The sequence below is a fragment of the Anser brachyrhynchus genome, assembly GCF_964034855.1.
Source record: "Anser brachyrhynchus genome assembly, chromosome: 7".
NCBI classification, from domain to species: Eukaryota; Metazoa; Chordata; class Aves; order Anseriformes; family Anatidae; genus Anser; species Anser brachyrhynchus.
In genome coordinates this window covers 12,529,073-12,547,640 of record NC_137701.1, presented here as the reverse complement: position 1 = coordinate 12,547,640, position 18,568 = coordinate 12,529,073, and the positions used below count along the sequence as shown (strand labels likewise).

General features: G+C 44.2%; 1 protein-coding gene across 13 annotated transcripts in view; it reads left to right on the top strand.

Moving 5' to 3' along the window:
- The window catches only part of HDAC4 (histone deacetylase 4), a 252,357-nt gene that overhangs the window by 86,810 nt on the left and 146,979 nt on the right, over positions 1-18,568 (top strand). For 12 of the 13 annotated variants that reach the window (XM_080599463.1, XM_080599474.1, XM_080599469.1 and 9 more), the window contains one exon: positions 5,730-5,801. The exons of the other annotated variant lie outside the window; for it this stretch is intronic. In XM_080599463.1, coding sequence (XP_080455589.1) covers positions 5,730-5,801 — 72 coding nt within the window. The remainder of the gene's footprint in view (positions 1-5,729; positions 5,802-18,568) is intronic. 13 annotated transcript variants of the gene reach the window in all.

The following is an 18,568-nucleotide window of genomic DNA, read 5'->3' as shown; positions in this document are numbered from 1 at the left end:
ATCAGTGCCAAACGGTGGATTCTCAGCTTGCAAAGTGCTTCAGCTTTCCTTTTCTTGTTGCTTTGCTGGGTATTTCTGTCTTGTAATTGTACACTTAACTATCGTTACTGTTATTATTTAGGCAGGAGGGATCTACTCATTTGTGATTGAACCTTGCATCCATTTGCCAACTTGTCGCTGAATTCCGCTTCTCATGCTCCAAAGTGTGGCCTCTCTGGTGTGGTGTCACAGCTGAATATTAAATGATATTTAATGCTTTATCAGTAAATTGTGAACTCCTGCAATATGATGGGTATAATGTATCTAAAAGCAGGTGGTGACTGAGTGGGCTTTTTAACCAGGTGTGCGCTTGGTTTAGGGTCTTTCATGCAGACCTGACTTTCTATTATGTGCCCCTTGTAACCTTTCAATGCTTTTTTGAATAAAAATTGGTTAAAAACAACAAAATAATAATAAAAAAATAAAAATCCAACACTTTGCTAGGCAGATATATTGCCAAAGAAACAAATTGGTTGCCTGCCTTCAATTTCACCTTGATCCATCCACATTGCTTTTCCTGTTACCTTATTTCTGTGCTGTGTCTTAGAATCCTCCTTTATTTCTGGAGGAAAGAAATAATGCCCATTTACTGTACCTCTTCCTCCTGCCTTTCTCCCCTTCTTCCCTTGAACTTTTACTTTTTGTGGCTCTTCATGACCCTATGCTCTGTGTCCTTTAAAATCAACTGTTGGCTGTTCATCGCTTTACTCAGGGAGTTCAGGTAGACCGGGGTGATTTGCATCAGGTTTAAAGATCTGAATATGTGAAAAACTATTTAAATAACCTTTTCTAGTTCTGCCCTGCTTTTTAAAACTCATCAGAGTTAATTATGGGAAGGCTGCTTACAGTTTTCTGTTGGAAACAAGCTAAGAGCTCACTGAATGCTTCAGCCTTCTGTTTTGTTCATTATCTGTCCTTTTTCTTTTTTTTTTGAAGGGGGGGAGGAGGGAGGAAGAAAGCTGTACTTCCCTGCCCTTGTCTAATTTGGTTTTGCCTCGGTGGTTGTTCTACTTCATTTTGCTTCTTCATCTTTTCTGTATTTTTTTTTATCCTCGCATGTTTCTGTTACTGCCGCATACTGTTGTAGCCATCTTGTCTTTGTTTCGCTCTTTTCAACATGGTTAAATCCTGCAAGCCCAGCTACTACATAAAGTATCCTTGGATATATTTTTAAAGTAACTTAAACAACTCTTTGGAACGGTTCAGTATGGACTGGGATAAAAATAAAATGTTCAAGTTCCCATCGATGAATAATAGCTTCATCTCATTAATTAATGAGTAGAAATACCCATCTGAAAATGAAGCTACACTAAATGTTCCCTAACTGGAGCCATAAATCAGACCCGCTGGTGCATGCCTCCTTTTCAGACGTGACGGACTCTGCAGTTTGTCTCCTCCTTGCGTGCTTCGCTGTGGCCTCCTTGCCTGCCTCTGCCGGCTGCCCTCATCCATACCCGATGGACGTGGATTCATCTACTGCCAATGTTTTTAGTATCTGAGGAAATGCTTGTCTAGGGGAGAGTATGAAAGTATTTTGTAGGTGATCTGCTTTGCCTCGGTACTGTTCCGACCCGGGCTCGTGGCAGTAGGAATGCCAAACAGCGCCTGCACGGTTTGACCTCTTTGCGCATTCTCCGTTGCCTGCCCGCAGCAGTAAGACAAGCTGCTTTCCCTCCCTGCCCAGGTTTTCAGGATTGCAGAAGCACCCTGTGATCCCTTCTAGGCAATAACAAGGACAAAACTGTAGATCTGTGTGTGGCACGGATATTTTTAGCATCTTCTCTGTGTTTTTTTTTTTAGTTCTGTAATTGCCAAAGCTGTCTCTATAAATGCATGGTGAAGCTTCTAGAGGGTTGGAGCTGAATACTTTGTAAAGGAAGGAGGTGGGGGTAAAACTTTTATTTCTGCAATGGAAACCGATTGTAATCATTTCGGCATTTGCAGACCCAGACCAGTTTTTATCTTACTGCTTTTTATTTTTAATAAATGCTGGCATAAAACATCATGTGTTTCTGCTGTTGCACAAAGGTCAGTTATACAGCAATTGACTTAGGAGAGAGGCTTCAGTAATGGGGGTAAGAAGAAAACACAGTATAGCAGTAGCTGCAAACATTCTTTTCTTGAGGCTTAGGCACCCCCAGGTGACCAGTTTGTCTCCAGTGTGATGATACACTGGATCTGTGGAGCTCTGTGGTGGAACATGTAAAACAAAAGATTTTTTTTTCCTATTTTGAAGGTACGTGGAGCACAGTCACAGCATAGGATTCCCCTTCCCAAAGTCAGTTCTCATTTTTTTTAAAAAACAAATAATTTGAGAATTTAAGAATTGTAATTTTTTTGAGAAATCAAGACCATTTTAGTGCAATTGTGGCTTTAAAATCTTCCTTCAGACCTGTATGAGAAACTCTTGTACTTCTTCTTGGAAGTCTTAAGATTTTTTTGTTGGTTTATTGTTTTTCGGTCAGCATTGTGTTGGCAGTAGATACGATGCTTTGTTAAAGGCAGGGTTATTTTGGCTTTCTGAACAAATTGATCACCTAGTGTCTTGAAATTAAATTACTTGTTTGGTTTTGTAGCATCTTCATCTGGCTGTAGGAAGCTGAGGAGACAATAGGAGCATTTATCTGTTCTGAGAGGTGAGGTTTGTGTTCTGTTCTTTGTGGCTTTGGTTTTGGGCTCAGGTTTATGGCTGTCTCATGGACGGTCAGCTACCGGCTGAGCTCACTGCGCGCGTGCTGCAGGGTTTTGAGCCTGAGACACTTGGCTCGCTGATGGGTGGAAACGCCGCCGCTGTGAGCAGTGCAGACACCGGGCAGCCGCCGTGGTCCTGAGCAGAAGAATACTCTGCATTGAAGGTAGCTGACTGATGTAGGATTGTGATTTTTTGGAAGTCTCCTGCAGTGTCACGACAGCACGTGCTGCCTGCAACCAGATTGACTCTGCCTGTACTTTTGGAAGTGGCAGGAGTAAGGAGTGTTGGCTTTGCCTTATGGATATTGGGATGCTGATGGGGAAGGACAGAAGAGGAATTCCAGTTTGGAAAGCTGGGTTGCAGAACATAGGCTTCTCTTGAACATGTGCTATTTCTACAGTGAGGCATAGCATCTGTATGAAACAAGACTGAAGTATCTCCAGAGTGCTGGCTGTTCACTGCTGTTGTGCCTTGTAGTAAGAGAGCGTGCATTAACAGGGAGTAATAATAGAGCAAAACGTGAATTTGTTTGCAAGTACTTCAATATAAAAATAAAAACAACCCTCCTCCAGATTGCTAGAAAGCAAGTAAGCCAGCCTTCACCTCCCTGGGGTGACCAGCTCGTGCTGGCAGCGGGGTGTGTGCTGTGGTGACACTGCCGGGTGCATGCTCTTGGCGTGCTCTGGGTGTGAGCTTGCTCATTCCTCAAGAGGAGGCAAGTGATGTGCCAGCTTGCATGTTTAAACCTCGTTTTAACCTCTCTTATCCATACTTGTAGCCTAGGAGAAGAGGTGTTTTGTGCAAATATATCCTGACAAACTGCCTCTTTTTTTCTTTCTTTTTTTTTCTTACCAGTAGAGACTTTTTATCAGTTAATGCAGCGAATAGAGAACCTCTGTCTTGCCTGGTTTGGTTTTGGTTGAGTGTTTAGACTTCAGTACTTTAAAAGATATCTTAAATGTTTTTCTGTGATTAGTCTACTATTCATTTTGCAGCAAAGATTGAAGAGACTGTTGGTTTGCGCTTTAAAACTAGTTCAAAATGTAGGTACTTTATTTCCTAGAATTAAAAACAAACACAGCTCTTAAATCCCCACTTACCAACACATTTGTTAGTGATCTCCGATGCTCTGGTGAGACTTAACATGCACAACAGTGCTGGGAGGAAGTCCAGAAACACCAAACTAAAAATCCTGTATCAGTTTGGCCTGCACCGAAATGGGTCTCCTGCTTGGTGCAAGTCCCTGTGCGCCATGACTTGCTGCTGGGGCAGGAGGGCTCCCGTGAGCTGCTCCCAGCCCCATCCAGCCTGGCCTTGGGCACTGCCAGGGATGGGGCACCCACAGCTCCTCGGGGCAGCCTGGGATAGCCCAGCAGCCAAGGTGATGCCTTCCCGGTGGAGCACAAAATCCTCCGCACCCAGGACGAGGCACAGGCTCCTGGGGCTGCGCTCAGGCTGTGTGCTCCCTCTTCTCGGATGCGTGCCCTGGCTGAGCCTCAGCCTCTTTTGCCGTAGACCCGATTTTTCTGCTCTCTGTTTGCAGTCTTTGATCTGCAGTGACTACTGGGTTGTGAATTTGGGGATACCGATGGCTGAATGTTGCTTAAAGTAGGGGTGTTTGGCTCTGTCCCTTCAGTCCCGTTTGCTGCTGCTTGTGCAGGTGAAGCTCAGCCGGCCAAGAGCCGTCCCAACACCAGTAGATGCTGGGTTGTCTGCTCCAGTGCAGCGAGGCCAGCCACTCTTGGCTCTAGCAGTAACAATCTGAAAGCAAACAATGTATAATGTGAACAACCTGTTTCATCTGCGGGACAATAATTAACTTGCTTGAGAAGGAGAACTCAGCATGGTTGTAGTTCAGTTTATTGACATACTGCCTGAGGCTGCACTGATGCTTGAATATGGTCAGTGGAGGCAAAGCCATGCAGGTGTTGGAGAAGACCCAACCATGCTTTCTCTCCAGGAACCTGAAATGGAGAAAACAGGGAGAAGTGTAATTTTTTTTTTTAACATTCCACTGACTTTGTAACACTTTTATAGTACTGAACTGTCCTTCGCTTTGACTGAGAGATGGGATGGATTCTTTGATGTCTCCAGACAGGGTTTGGCTTGATTGTATCTGTGCTGCAGCACAGAACACAGCAACACGTTAAAGAAGAAGTGAGACAGAACTGCCAAAGGTGTGGGTATTTACAGTGGAACAAATGGATTTGAGATGAAGTTTTCTGTAGTCAAGTATTCATAACCTAAGTACGGAAAACATACCATAGTGAGATGTCACTCACTTGAATTTAGTATTATTTTTGCTTCAGCTTTTATTGGGGGAGAGGATGGGAGGGAAATGGATGACTAGAAAATCTGGTCTGGCAGTCTACAACAGTAGGTATCATGTTCTTCTGTTTTAACTCTACTTGAATGCAAGATATAATCTTCGAAATATTTTAAATAGAGAACTGCTTCAGCAAGATGGATTTCTGCATATCATTTACAAAGTATGTTTTTAATGCCTTTCTGAAATCCAAACTTATGCAAAATGGGGCTTGTTATGCATGTCTATGCATTTTAATCTCCTTCAGTGATTTGTCAGTTTTCCTTAGCATTGCCTTGGCATATTACAGCCAGTCTTCAACTTCGCTTCACAGGGATGTGTTTCTGCCTTAGCTCTGCTCAGTTCTTCTGAAGAAGGAATGAATTGCTGTTTAGGTATTGTATGGTACAGTTTGTAAGCTGATGTGCCTATTTTCTTGGATTGGGATCAGTACCAGTTGGATTTAAAGACCATGAAGACCCGAGCACAATTTGGGCTACAGTATCTTTTATTTTCTGCTTTAGAGTAAGCAGCTGCTGTCCTGTTAACGTTCTTGTTTCTATTGATTTGTGCTACTTGTGTGTTTCTGGTTTGCATTGATAATTGGTTAGTGATTTTTTTTTTCTGCTTGGAATGCCTAAAATAGCTCAGCTAACCAAAGAGTTGATGTGATATTTTTTTTTCTCTTTCCAGATGGGCTTTCTGGCAGAGACCAGCCAGTAGAGCTGTTGAATCCACCTAGAGTGAACCACATGCCTAGCTCTGGTAAGAAGAAACTTTTATTAAATGTTGTTCCTATTCTGGGAATGCAGTAAAATATTCTGCAGATCTATCTTACAAGTGGGAGAGCAGAATGCAAATGCAAAATGCTGGAACAAAGTGTGTCAGAACTTGCACACATCTACTTTCCCAGGCTGGGCAAGTGGGATTTGGGAGTGGAGGGAGAATAGAGCACAGCAGTCTTGGGAGGCTTAAATATCTCAGCCCCCACCCTCGGCAGGGGGCTAAGGAGAGACTAACCTGGTTGGAGCTGCTTGTTTTTGCTTAGAAAGGAGAGGACAGCAGAACAAAGCAGCACCTTACGAGTGTTTTCACAGCCTAAAAGGAGAACTGCAAAACAAAGTAGGTTTTTTGAGTTGCTGCTCTTATTAAGGAAAAATCTTCTTGTGTTGAAATGAGCAAAAAGTCAGAGCCAAACACAGGCTGATCAAAGCATATCATGCTGGGCTCTTGGCTATTTGCTGTTCTTCCCTCTCCTAATGATCCCGCTATGCTGTGTCCTGTGTCTTGTCCTGCTGGTATGAAGCAAGCAAAGCAGCCAGTGTTCGTCCTGGAGGCTGGCTGCTTCTCGTGGGGCAGAGGAGGGAAATCTTTTGGCTCACAGTTGCAGCACTTCAAACAACGGAAACAACGGTTTGCATCAAAATACATGAAATGCTGTGGAAAGCAGTCTGCTGCTTTCTTTTGTATTTCCACCTTCACTCTTCCAGAAGTGTTTTGTTTCCAGGTGCAAACAGAGATATTTATACTAGGCACGATTTGATACATGAAGCATTGTCTACTTTCCAGGTAGGAGCTCAAGTTTTCCAAAAGCCCAGCTTTCTCTGCTCGGTTGCCTTCCAAAATGCCTTTAGGTCCTTTTATATTAAGGAAGAGATCTTGCAGAAGATCTAAGTGCTTCTGGTAATGCAAGTTGGAAAAATGTAAACGAAGCTTATTCAAAGCAACTTCAGTAGATTGGCGGGGGGGGGGGGGGGGAATGGGCTGTGACCTAACCTACATTTTTGTAGACTTATATGCGTATCTGGAGAAGGAAACTTGTAAGGAGTTAAGAGCTATTGTGCTGGAAAAAGGAAGAGATCATCATTACCAGGTACGAATGCTTGGCTTCAGATTCTGAGAAATCTCTCTTCACTCCATGTGCTCCAAAACTTGTCTGTCAAGTAAGGGAGGTTATATTTTTCCTAACCCTGAGAGAGATTCTCATTTTAAAACTTCCCTGGTAACATGGGTCAACTTAAAGATTTTCCTTCACGTTTTGTATCCATGTGCTAGATTGAATGCTGTGGGCCTGGTCAAGTGCACAAGAGGAATCACATTCCTCTCTTCGGCGAGTAGGTCAATGGCCAGTATCATGAACGTGGGATGGGTTTTAGTCCTTTTGGGATTGGTTTCATTGTTGCTTGTAGTGTTTTGTGATTTCTTTAACAATATTTCAGGAAAAAGGCTGTGCACTATGTTTATGTGGGGCAGCTGTGGTGGCAGAGGCTGCAGGGAGGCCTTTGTGTCCCGTGTGAGAGCAGAGCCAGCTCCAGACTGTGAGGTTCATGAAGAAGGGCAGGAGAGAGGCCCCTGGTGGAGCAGGCTGTCCCCCTGCAGCCCATGGGTCCCACACGGAGCAGATCTCCACGCTGCAGCCCGTGGAGGAGCCCCCGGTGGAGCAGGTGGATGTGGCCTGGAGGAGGCTGTGGCCCATGGAGAGCCCCCGCAGGAGCAGGCCCCAGGCCGGAGCTGCAGCCCGTGGAGAGGAGCCCGGGCGCAGCGGGTGGACGTGGCCACGTGAGAAAGGCCCCAGGCCGGAGCAGGGGCAGGCAGCGAGCACCAAGGAGCAGCGCAGACACATCCCAGGGCCTGGCCGCAGCCCCCATCCATTGCCTGCTGCCCTGCGCCGCTCGCTGGGGGCAGCAGGTAGAGGGTGGCTGGGGAAGGCGGCTCTGGTTTGCTCGGGGTGCTCGCTGCCTGGCTCTGTCCTTGACGGGAGCTGCCAAAGTATCTCCCCATCAGTGCCTCGACTCTCGAGCCCTCTTCCATCATGTTTTCTACCCCGCTCCTTTGAGGAGCGGAGTGAGAGAGTGGAATGGTGGAGCTCAGCTGCCCGTCAGCATGAAACCACCACAGGCTGATGCTGGTTAGCAGCCTGGGCAGCATGATGCCAGAGTTCGTTGTGCCCTGACTCTGTTTTCCCCAGACGATAGGAGGTTGCTTTAAGGTGCTGCGAACTCTTCAGGATTTACGGAATTCTCACCTTTTGGACTACATTTTGAGTATGTTCAATAGCTCAGCACTATGCCTGCTGAAAAACAAACAGCTAGACATCGAAGGAGAGCTGTGCTTGTGCTGAGTGGGCATAATGTGTGATAGGCAGTGATGTCTCTTTGTCAGATGACTTCTAGCAGCATTTGAGCCACGGGGATTCCTGTCTAATGCTGGAAAACTCAGGCCAGGCTGGACACGTGTGTGGTGGGCAAAGGGTAGGAGAGACTTCTGGGGTGGGGGGAGTGAAGAATTGACCTTGCACAAGAAGCAGCATTAGCTCTGGGCAGCGGTCACTCTGGTGCTATTCACTTGGGATCCTGTGCTTACTCAGTTTTCCTGAACTTTTGAGGTGTCTTTTCAGCCTTGCAGCATGTACCTGAGCTAGAAATGTGCATCTTACATATTTTTCTTGTCAGAATGGTAATTAAAAGGTGGAAGCACCAAGTTTGGCAAAAAGCAGAAAGATGTTTTGGCATGTTTGTAAATGCAAGCAAATACTACTAACCTTGTAAGTGCCTTATCAGCTGGCTTATAAGTGCCTTTACCTATCTGCCTTGATATATATGTAGCCTGCCTATTCCTGTGTATCTTGATGAGTTTTAAAAAAAGGATTGTTGAAAGTTGCCGTCAAGCTGATGGGCTTGGGCAAACCATTGTTGTGTCTGTTTTTTATCATTATCACCTATAGGAAGTTTGTTGCAAGTCCTTCTAAGAGAAGAAAGGAGAAGAAATACCAAGTATTGCTCTGGAAAAACAAGTTATGTATGGGTTTGTGGGGTGTTGCACCAAGTCTCAGGAATGGCTGAAATAAAGGTGTTGAAAAACAGCTTAAGGAAAAAGAAAATGCTCAGTCATGTCTGGGGATATTCCGCTTAAAACCTTAGCCCGTTGTGGTCATGGTAAAGCGACTGATTTGTAGCCCTCATGATGAATGAACTCATTGCTGTGTGGCAGTGGACGGTGAGCAGCCTTTATCCCCAGTTATACTTGAGATAAAATCATTGCGGTGTGTTTGTAGGAAACCGAAACGTTTTCTCTTTGCCACAAACCAAGCGAAGTTTGATCCATGGTAGTTGTTCTTCTCTGATGTAGAAGGGTGGCAAAGGGATGTAAAATACCCGAGGCCTATGCATGCTCTGTCCTGTGGCAGCATCTCAAGTATGGAATTCAAACGTTTAGAGCATTTCTATGAAACCATTTTCGGAGTGAATGGAGTAGAATGGCATTCAGTTGGCAGCAAGGTGTGTTTTTAAGCAGATTAATTTTCTCCTTTTTGCATAAAGTAAGGATTAATTTGAAGAAAAGAAACATTTTCCCCTTTCAGAAATGTATCATCTATAATTGGTGCTTCTGAATTTTACTTGCATTAAAAGGAAAACAAGACAACCCCCCTACAACCCACATCTCGCTCGGGAATATTATCATCTGTTCGATAAAACCTGTTCATGCTGCTTTCTCTTTTTGCAGCACCAGAATATTACTGCGCCTTTAGCCTGGGGTAGAAAAGGGGATAAATTGTTGAGGTTATTGTGCAGTGTTGCTTTTCCTGAACTTCTACTTGCAGAATACAGAGATCTTCAGAGGAAGGACCTCACAGATTCAGCGTCTGTGGTCAGCAGAAGATATGTGAGCACAGAGGTGGCCACTGCATGTTTGGGATCAGTTGCAGTGGACCACTTCCAAAAGTGTGAAGGAATTGTCCTGCTAATGAGCATATCAGTTTTAAGTATTTTGTGTGTTTTAGGGTATTTTTCTTCTTTTTAGCAGTGAATTTACACAGCCTGCAGCCAAGGAGACAGATTCATATGGGAGGAGGAAGAGATAGAGTTCTCTTGTCCTCTTACTTTTTTTTTTCTTCCGTGCTTTTAAAATGAGATGCCTTTTCCTTAGGGCAAAGCTGGGGAGCCAGCCTTAAAGACCTCAATTGTACAAATAGCTAGATATGTTGTAGATAGTCCTCTTAAAAACATCACTTGTGTACTGTTGAAACCATCCTCCAGATTTGATCAAATAGGTCTTTGTTAAGCATGTCTTCAGTATTAGAATGAGTTTCCTTTCTTTATAAGGCTGTACTTACGGTACTTTGGATAAACTGAAAAGACTTATGTGAGGTAGTTTCCTTGTCAGTATAAACTTTACAGTTGCTCATTGCATTGCAAGTGAATACAATCCTAAGTAATTTCTTTAGTATTAGAAATATGAAGAGCTTGATATCTGTGACACATGAAAAAAATGTTAAATAGCAATATGATGTAAACTAGTTCTCTTTAAACTTAAAAGCTTTACTTTAAGTAGTGAAACTGCAAATTGGGACTAACAGTCTGAGCTGACCAGCTGCGTTTCCCCATTATGCTGGTCGTGGTGTAACGTGACATTCTGGGGTTACCTGTGGGTGTAAAGCACTTAACAGTGTGTTTATTGAATTAGGAAAGAAATTCCCCTTCCTGTGGCATTCCCATTGGCTTTTCAAGGTTGCTTCCCCAAGCTGTGGTAGAAGCAATAGTGATAATCACAGCGCTTTTTGCTGCGGTTCAGTGCAGCTGACAAGTAATTTGCATTGTGGCATTCATTGCAGAGCACAGATGCTGCATGGGGAGGTGGAGGAAGAGCAGCCGGGCTTGTTGCCCCCTAGGTGAAGCCTTCTCTCTGGGAGTGCTTGCAGATCAGGTGGAAAGCTGCTGCAGGGCTTCTTGAGGTGGTTCTCCAGCTGTCATCTGCAAACCCCTGGTGGTCTGCGAGGCCATCGTGCATGTTAGGGAGCAAACAACGGTGGTCTTCTGACAGGTTTTTGCAGCTTGATTGATAGTAGTCTCCTGCAAAGCGTTAGGAGCCAGCGGGTTAAACAAAGCTTGGGGATGGCAGCTGCTGAGCAATTTCTGTAAGAGCTCAGCTTAAGGGGGGATGTCCTAGTGGTGGCAGTGAGCTGACGGCCTCTTCCACAAGTGGCTGCATCCTGTCGTCCTTCCAAGCCATGGCAGCTGGACATGGTGCCTCTGCCGAGCCCTGGGGGCTGCTCGTCCCGCATGGACCTGGCGCTGGCAAGAGCAAATGCCACGTGGGGGGGCCCAGGGCATCACGCCTGAGGCTCCAGCTCCTTGCTTTTTTCTTCCTGCTGGGTCTGATTACCCAGTCTCACTTCCACGTTGATTTGAAAAAAGGCAGATGTGTGTATGAATGAATGGTCTGCAAGAGCCTCTGGACTAATATTGTTACATGCTTTTACAGGCTTTTGAAATCAAAGACTAATCCCGGCTTCGAAGAGGAAGGAGTGGTAGTCCAGTTGGCCTAACAGAGCAGAATACCGTGTCTTTGTTAATTTATCCCTTCAAAGGAAGGGGATGCCCTCTCACTGCACTGGATTTTCAGATACTGGCTTAGTTTCTATAGCGTGTCTGCTTCAAAAGCCCCTTCACAGAGGTACCAAATCAGCGTGGTGCAGTGGGGCTTTGAAGCGGGTTCAGATTGCTGGCTGGTCAGCCAGGATTCGGGGCTCCCGACAGGCTCATGCCTCTGCAGACAGGAGCTTGTTCGTCCTTGTTCACACCGGGACGTGTAAGAATGGGGATGTATGGTTTTATCAGGCTCCGGAAGCGTAGCTCATGTTCTGAAAGGCTAGTCCTTTAGTGTTAAAAATATTCTTATCTGTTCTTCACGGAGTTGGGGTAGGGGGGGCAAATCATCATTAAAAGTGAGGTCTTCAGAAATCGTTTAAATGTCAAAGCCATACACTAAGATTGAAACATTGTTTGCTTATTAGCTTCTTGTTAGCCTATTGTTTGCATATTTACAAGCTGCAGCTATTCTTGTCAGAATAGTGTATTAATTACTGTATTAATTTTACCACCGTTAAGGTGCTCTGGCATAAGACAGTGAAGAAATGGCAGGTTAATGTACCTTGATAGTACATTAATGTACCTTTGTAAAACCAGGTTAATGCCCGTTGCAGTAAATTCAAGGTTACCTCCTTGTATTTACTGTATTTTACTATTTACTAACCTATCAGCACAAAATGCAGCCCCTACAATGATGATAAAAGAAGTGTATTTCCAACTGGAAGCAGTAGTGAAGTTCACCTTTGTAATTCATTGTTCAACAAGGAAAACATTGTGTAACGCTTCAGCCAGCTCCCAAATTTCCCCAGATGATTTGCTGCATTGTTGTGTTTTTAAAAAGTTGCAGCATGCCCAGAATGCGGTCAGCAAACTGGAGGTTATTTATGCAGGACGGACGAGTGAATTGGCACATCTAGAGACACTAGGCAGCTCCCTGCAGAGCAGCAGGGAAGTTCAAGCATTAGGACCTCTTTCCTTGGTTAATACTGCACCATAACTCATGTTTTGTTGGCCGTAATCATAGGATAATTTAGTGACTCCGGCTCTGTGGCAGCACAAGCCCATGCTTTGATTGTGTGTGGGGATAGATACAAGACACTAGTCTTTTTGCCAGCCCATTAAGCACTCTTAGTGTGAACTTAAGCATTTGTGTACGTGAAGCTCCAAAAATCAAACCACTTTTCCTACGGCTTTGGGTTTTCTGGAGTGGGGACCATGTGGGGGCCTGCAAAAACATGGTCCGTGGATGTCCTGAGTTTGTGAAGTAGGAATAGCAGGAGCCCGAAGCTCCTAAACTCTATTTTGTTGTGTTTTGTCTTGGAAAAAATATTTGTCGCTTCCTTCCCTAAGCACAAGGAAACAGTTATTAAATGGAGGAGGTGGGATGAATTATTAATGGCTTGTTCCTCTTCTAAAAGCTGAAAGCCACACTTAAATCTTAAGCGTGCGAGTACAGAACTGTTTTCTTTGATGAGAGGTAACTGGCAGGAAAGTTTGCTTTATTGCAAGACCCGACATGCTATTTTTCTTTATTCTTCCCTCACCTTGTTCAGTTTATTAATTCACAGTGATTGAATATAGATTTCCTTAGATTTCCTTAGTTCTGAATGTTCACAGTGTTATTTTCAAAATAATCCTTCTCCCGCTTGCCCTAGCAAGGGAAAGGTTGCTTTGTGCTTCTGCTTTTGTACAAAAAGCAGGTGAAGGAGGGAAGAGCCTTTGAATGCGTGACAGTATTTATATTAAACTTTTCGACTTCTTAGAGAAGGAGGAGATGGCAAGATACGAGCAGACATTTAAAGGCTCACTTGAATTGTTAATCAGTAATCTGTTCCCATTGCCTCTGGCTCTTCTAAAAATAACAGTACTGTGCAATGAATGAAAAGTGATAAATATTTCATGGAAAGTTGATCATGGATTGAGGCATTTCTCAGTGGAAAATTCTGCGTTTTTCAGATGTGATCTATCAGTGACTTTGCCATGTACTGTTTTCCATGTGTGTAATGCAATCTATGCGTGTTTTGCCTGGATCTGCAACCCTAAAGAGGCTTGGAAATGAAGATAAAGCCTGTGTGTGGTGTTATTTTTTTTTCTTCTCCTACATTTTCCAGGTAATGCTCTTGTCCTATGGCTTGTAACAAACATTGTGCTTCTTCTAGTTAGGAGACAAGTGCGTGTGTTTCCCTTTGAGGGCTGTTAAGGCTTCTGGACAGTCCCGACACGCGCTATCCTCACCCGCAAGCTCCTCCTGATGCCTGCTGGTGGCTCTGCCCGTGAACTGGAGGACGAGGGTGGAGGAGCTGCTGAAGACTGCTTCATTCGCAGCGTGTTTGCTTTGATCCAAGTTCCCTTCTCATTGGTGCGCTCTGTACTACGGAGCTCCCCAGAGCGCTTTACGCCAAAATTAACTAGGGACAGTTTATTGCTACGGGGCAGGTAGATGCCGTCGGTCTGTGCCCAGCGGCCACGTGCATTCCCAGGGTTTTAGGAATTCCTATTCTGACACAAGATGCATTTAACAAGATCCTAGAAGCTCTTCCCTGGCGTATATTGATTTTCAGGACTGTATTTGGCTCTGCTTTTTCTTTGGACAGTGGAGGGAATATCAGGTGAATGGCTTGTGCAGCGATGCCTAAAATTGTCCAGATGCTGATTTGGAGAATTGCTGTTCACTGATTAAATAGACCTTTACTTTCCTTTTCTGTTACTTTTTCCACTTTCCCACCTGCTTCCCACCCGTGCCCCCAAAAACCCACTCCATACCCAAAAATGGCTTGGGCAGAGACATAGTTCACTGCGTAAACAAATAAAAAGTGTAACCTAGTTACTTCAAAATGGAAAACCCCAGCAATGCTGACGGGCCAAGTTAACGTGAGACTACTGCCAATTTGTAATGACCTAACTTTGTTTTGCCTTCTTAAGTGTTCGGGTCTTGAAAGATGGGATGATGTCTTCAACAAATAGGGTCTTTTGAGAGCTGGATTGCAATGTGAGCACTTCAGCTCACCTGTACGGTTTCCTTCTGCGTCCCCTTGCTTTCCTAAATCACTGACTCTCCTGACTTCTCAAAGAGTACCTGTAGGAATGCCGTCCTCCTTCCTCGCCATCTTCTCACTTTCAGACCATGTCTGTCACCAAGCAAATGGGACATCAGAATTTTCAGTTGTGGTATGAATGCGGAATGAGCTCAGAAGTTCATTCACACTACAACCACCTCGTTTAAATTTATGGTTAGTGCTGAATTAGCATTTGCCATTTAAATGGCTTGATTTGAGGTCTACCTTAAGCCGGCGTCTCCTTTAACTTGAAACAAGTGCTTATGATTAAATATCTGCTCCTTTGGCTTAACTAATATCTTGTGATTTAAACCACTCAATTGTTACTACTTTTCCATCTGTTTTTCATTCAAGAAATTGTGTCATTGGATGATTCATTCATATTTGATTAGAGATTTCATTATAAGCTAGTCTTAAGTTTTTATGATCTAATAAAAGGCTTTGGAATCACTGACTTGGAACTGTAATTGTAATATCATGCAGAATAAATGTACTGCACATTTTAATGATACTTTGCTATATATTTTTTTATGCTGTTACAGTTCTTACTAGTGAATTGTGTAAGGTGGATTTGTTTAAAAGTTCCTAACGAAATTCAGCAACTGACCATTTCCACTGGACAGAGGAATTCTTCATAAGCTATTGTATCAGCTCTCCAAGTTGCACTGAAGGGCACAGTTGATGAAATTTTGGTCAAAACTCACCTTCCTTAACCCATACTTGTAGTCCTGTTCATTAAGACAGTCATGCTGTAATGATACTATGAAGGTCTTTAAGATCCTGAGTTGTTGAGGTATCATGTGCATTGGGTAAGTGATGTATGGAAGGCTTTTATTTTCAATAAGGAGAGTGGATCTGCCACCAGTGTGCAAATTGCTTCTTGGATGAAATAAATTAATGCACTTCTTTTTCAATTTCTACTAAAACTCGGCTAAGTTGTTAGAATAGGGTGTTTAAAATAGTATTTTTTAAAAAAAGTATTGCGAGGAACTGCATTTGTATGCTTTTTTTTTACTATTCCAAAACTGCCTTAAACTTTTAAGTATTTTTCAGTTTTGTAATAACTTGTTTCTGTCCTTTAAATATTGAAGGAATTACTTTATTAGAAAAATATTACACCAAGTTATTTTCTGCTGTACTTTTTGTAACATTTGATCTGTACAGGGAAACTATCAGAGTAGTTTTTGTTCCTCAGCCATAATATATTTTTTCTGAAAATGATTGCGTACAGGATATTATAATCCGTATTTATTGTGACTCAGAGATCACAAAAAATGACAAACCCCAAAAGGTACAGAAGGAACACACAAACACCCGTGTAGTATTTTAGAAAAAGAATAGCGAATGCTGCTCGGTTGGCCTTCCCTGAATCGAGCCGTGAGAAAATGGCTGCACCTCATCAGCGCTGCTCTTGAGAAGCCAGGTCTTGTCACAGACATTGCTGACAGCTTACATTCAGCTCTTACATTGGAGGATTAATTCAAATTGGCTCTTCTACTTGTACCAGGACAAATAGGCTGGCACCCCGTTCAGCGTGGGCATTTCTCTGTGACTGCTTGAGCAGAAATTGTGGCTTCATGGCACATGTCACCGGGACCCTGGGATGGGAGCTGCGGAGGGAGCAGATTGAACAGAGCAGGGAAGTGATGAAGGCGCAGCTATTTTGGGGTGAAGACAAATGAACGTTGTTTAGAGAAACTGGGTGGTCTGCATGTGTCTGGCAGCAGGCAAATGACAGGCAGAGAAAATTCTTGTCTTTTGCCCATCTGGCTGGAGGTCAGGTCTGTCCCCGGGGTGGCAGTGGTTCTGGGGTGCAGAGGGGTTTCCAGGCGATGCATGGAGGTTGAGGAGGTAGGATGGTATGGTTTGTACCCATCAAGAGGGGTTTGTAGACTTAGGCACAGAAGTTGGAGTACGGGTGTGTTCCCTGCAGACCTCTGGGGGAATGGTTTTTGCACAGCTTTATACTAAAAGCAACGTATAGTTTATACAATTCAAAATCTCAGACGAGCGTGTATCCCCATCCACAAGGAAAATAAACGCACAGGTGTCTGCAAATGGACACCTGATCCTTGCAAACCACCTTTGGAAGCGGATGGACGTAGTGAGACTCCCTTGCATAACAGCACCCTGGAGACCTGGCCTGTAATCTCTGCATCAGGGCCGGGCTTGTTGGAGCGGCGCTTTGTGGCATGTGTGTTAGAAAGGCATCCAGGCCTTTTTCTGAAGGAATACGATAGTTTCTCACATGACTTAAAAATATCTGTGATTCATTCCAGCGGTTCATTACTCTGGAATGAGGAGGCACTGTGTTTGGTGCCAGCTTACTCTGTGACCTTTGGCAAATCACTTGGCTTTTCTTCTCTTCCCCTAAAATCGGGTAATAACAGTATCTGTCTGTCTTCCTAGGGATTTGCTGTGGTTGTCACCTGCACAACACCTGCAGCAGATAGTAGGAAATTAAGATTAGTTTGGTCCGAGTCATATCCAGGTTGTCATCTGGGCACCCAAGCTGGAATTGGTGTTGGTCTGCTTTCCGTCTGTGGAAACTCAGTGTCCAGGATACAAGTGTGAAGATTGAATTGTTGGTTCTTTGAGAAAATCAGTTATTCCATACTAAGCCTTGTAGTAGCATCAGGTTTGTATGCAGTAAATTTAAGGGTTTTTCCTTGTTTTTTTTTTTTCTTCTTCTTTTTGCAGGCTTTTGCTCTAATATAATATAGATTCTGGTAAATGTAATATATTGACTAATTCATTCCATGGATGTATTTTTATGCACATACACAATGAGTTCCTATTGAGTAAATAATGTATTGTGGGAGTGAATGAGTTGGATGGAGGTAAAAAGAATTTGCAGGAAATAATCTGGGCTTCTGAACTGTTGGAAATGCAGGGAAACGGGAGAATGACAAGAACTGAAAAAAAAACCTTGTCTGAGGATGAAAGCCATAGCAATGTTTGGAAGATGTTTAGAATATTCTCAATGTTAAATCAGCACCATGGGAGTTTTAAATGGGGAAAAGTTGAAATGTTGGAGGCGAAAGAACACTTCAGAGAAGTGGCAGTGGTTTCCTGCGTTTCAGCGTGTTTTTCTTCTTTTAATACAGTCTGTCTGAATTCTTTGTTCTTGTACTTTCTTTGAACTTGGAACATTTTGGCCAGACTTCTCCTGATAGTTGCCATCCTTAATTGAAACAACGGTAACCTTGCTGCTGTTTAAATGGAGGCTTTTGGAGACCTGAGCGAAATATTACACTCATACCTTATTTTGACAACTAACTTAATAAGAGGCTAAAGCTTTGTGTTTCACAACTGATTAATCAGAAGTAAATGCAGTCGGTGCAGTCTGAATTTTATTCTGATGCCTTGAGCCAACCAGCAGGAACCGGCATTTCCTTGTGTTGCGTTTCCCATAAGCTGTCTTATTTATAGCTTACTGCAAGGGGAAGGCAGAGTAGCTAGTGCCGAGATAAGCCCGGGGGCCGGAGGAGCGTTATCGCACCCGCGCGCGGTGTCGGCGAGGCCGCGGCTGGCCGGGGCGCTCCGCTAGGCACGGGCGGCTCCAAGCCCTGCAGCTGCCCCGTCGCGTGCGAACGTCGTCGATTTTGGGGAAGGGAGGTGGGCCGGGAGATCTGCGCCCACACTGGTAAAGGTGCGAGCAAGCACCGTCTTGTCTTGTACCAGGGCTCCAGGGCACCAAAATCTCTCCAAACTTGCTTTCTGGCTATTGTGGGTGTTTTGCAGCGCCTCTTCCTTATCTGTTCTTGCTCTGTTCCAAGCTGGGTTAGCAATCTGCTCATATGAATGTATATATTTCAGAAAGCATTTCCCACATCAAAAAAGCTCTCCCCAAATCATAAAAATGCATGGAAATACAGAATGGTTTGGGGTGGGAGGGACCTCAAAGCCCACCCAGTGCCACCCCTGCCATGGTGAGGGCCGCCTCCTACCAGCCCAGGCTGCCCCCAGCCCCATCCAGCCTGGCCTTGGGCACTGCCAGGGATGGGGCACCCACAGCTCCTTAGTGCAGCCTGGGCCAGTTTCACCACCCTCTGAGTGAAGAATTTCTTCCTTTTATCTAAGCAAAATCTACCCTTTTTCAGTTTAA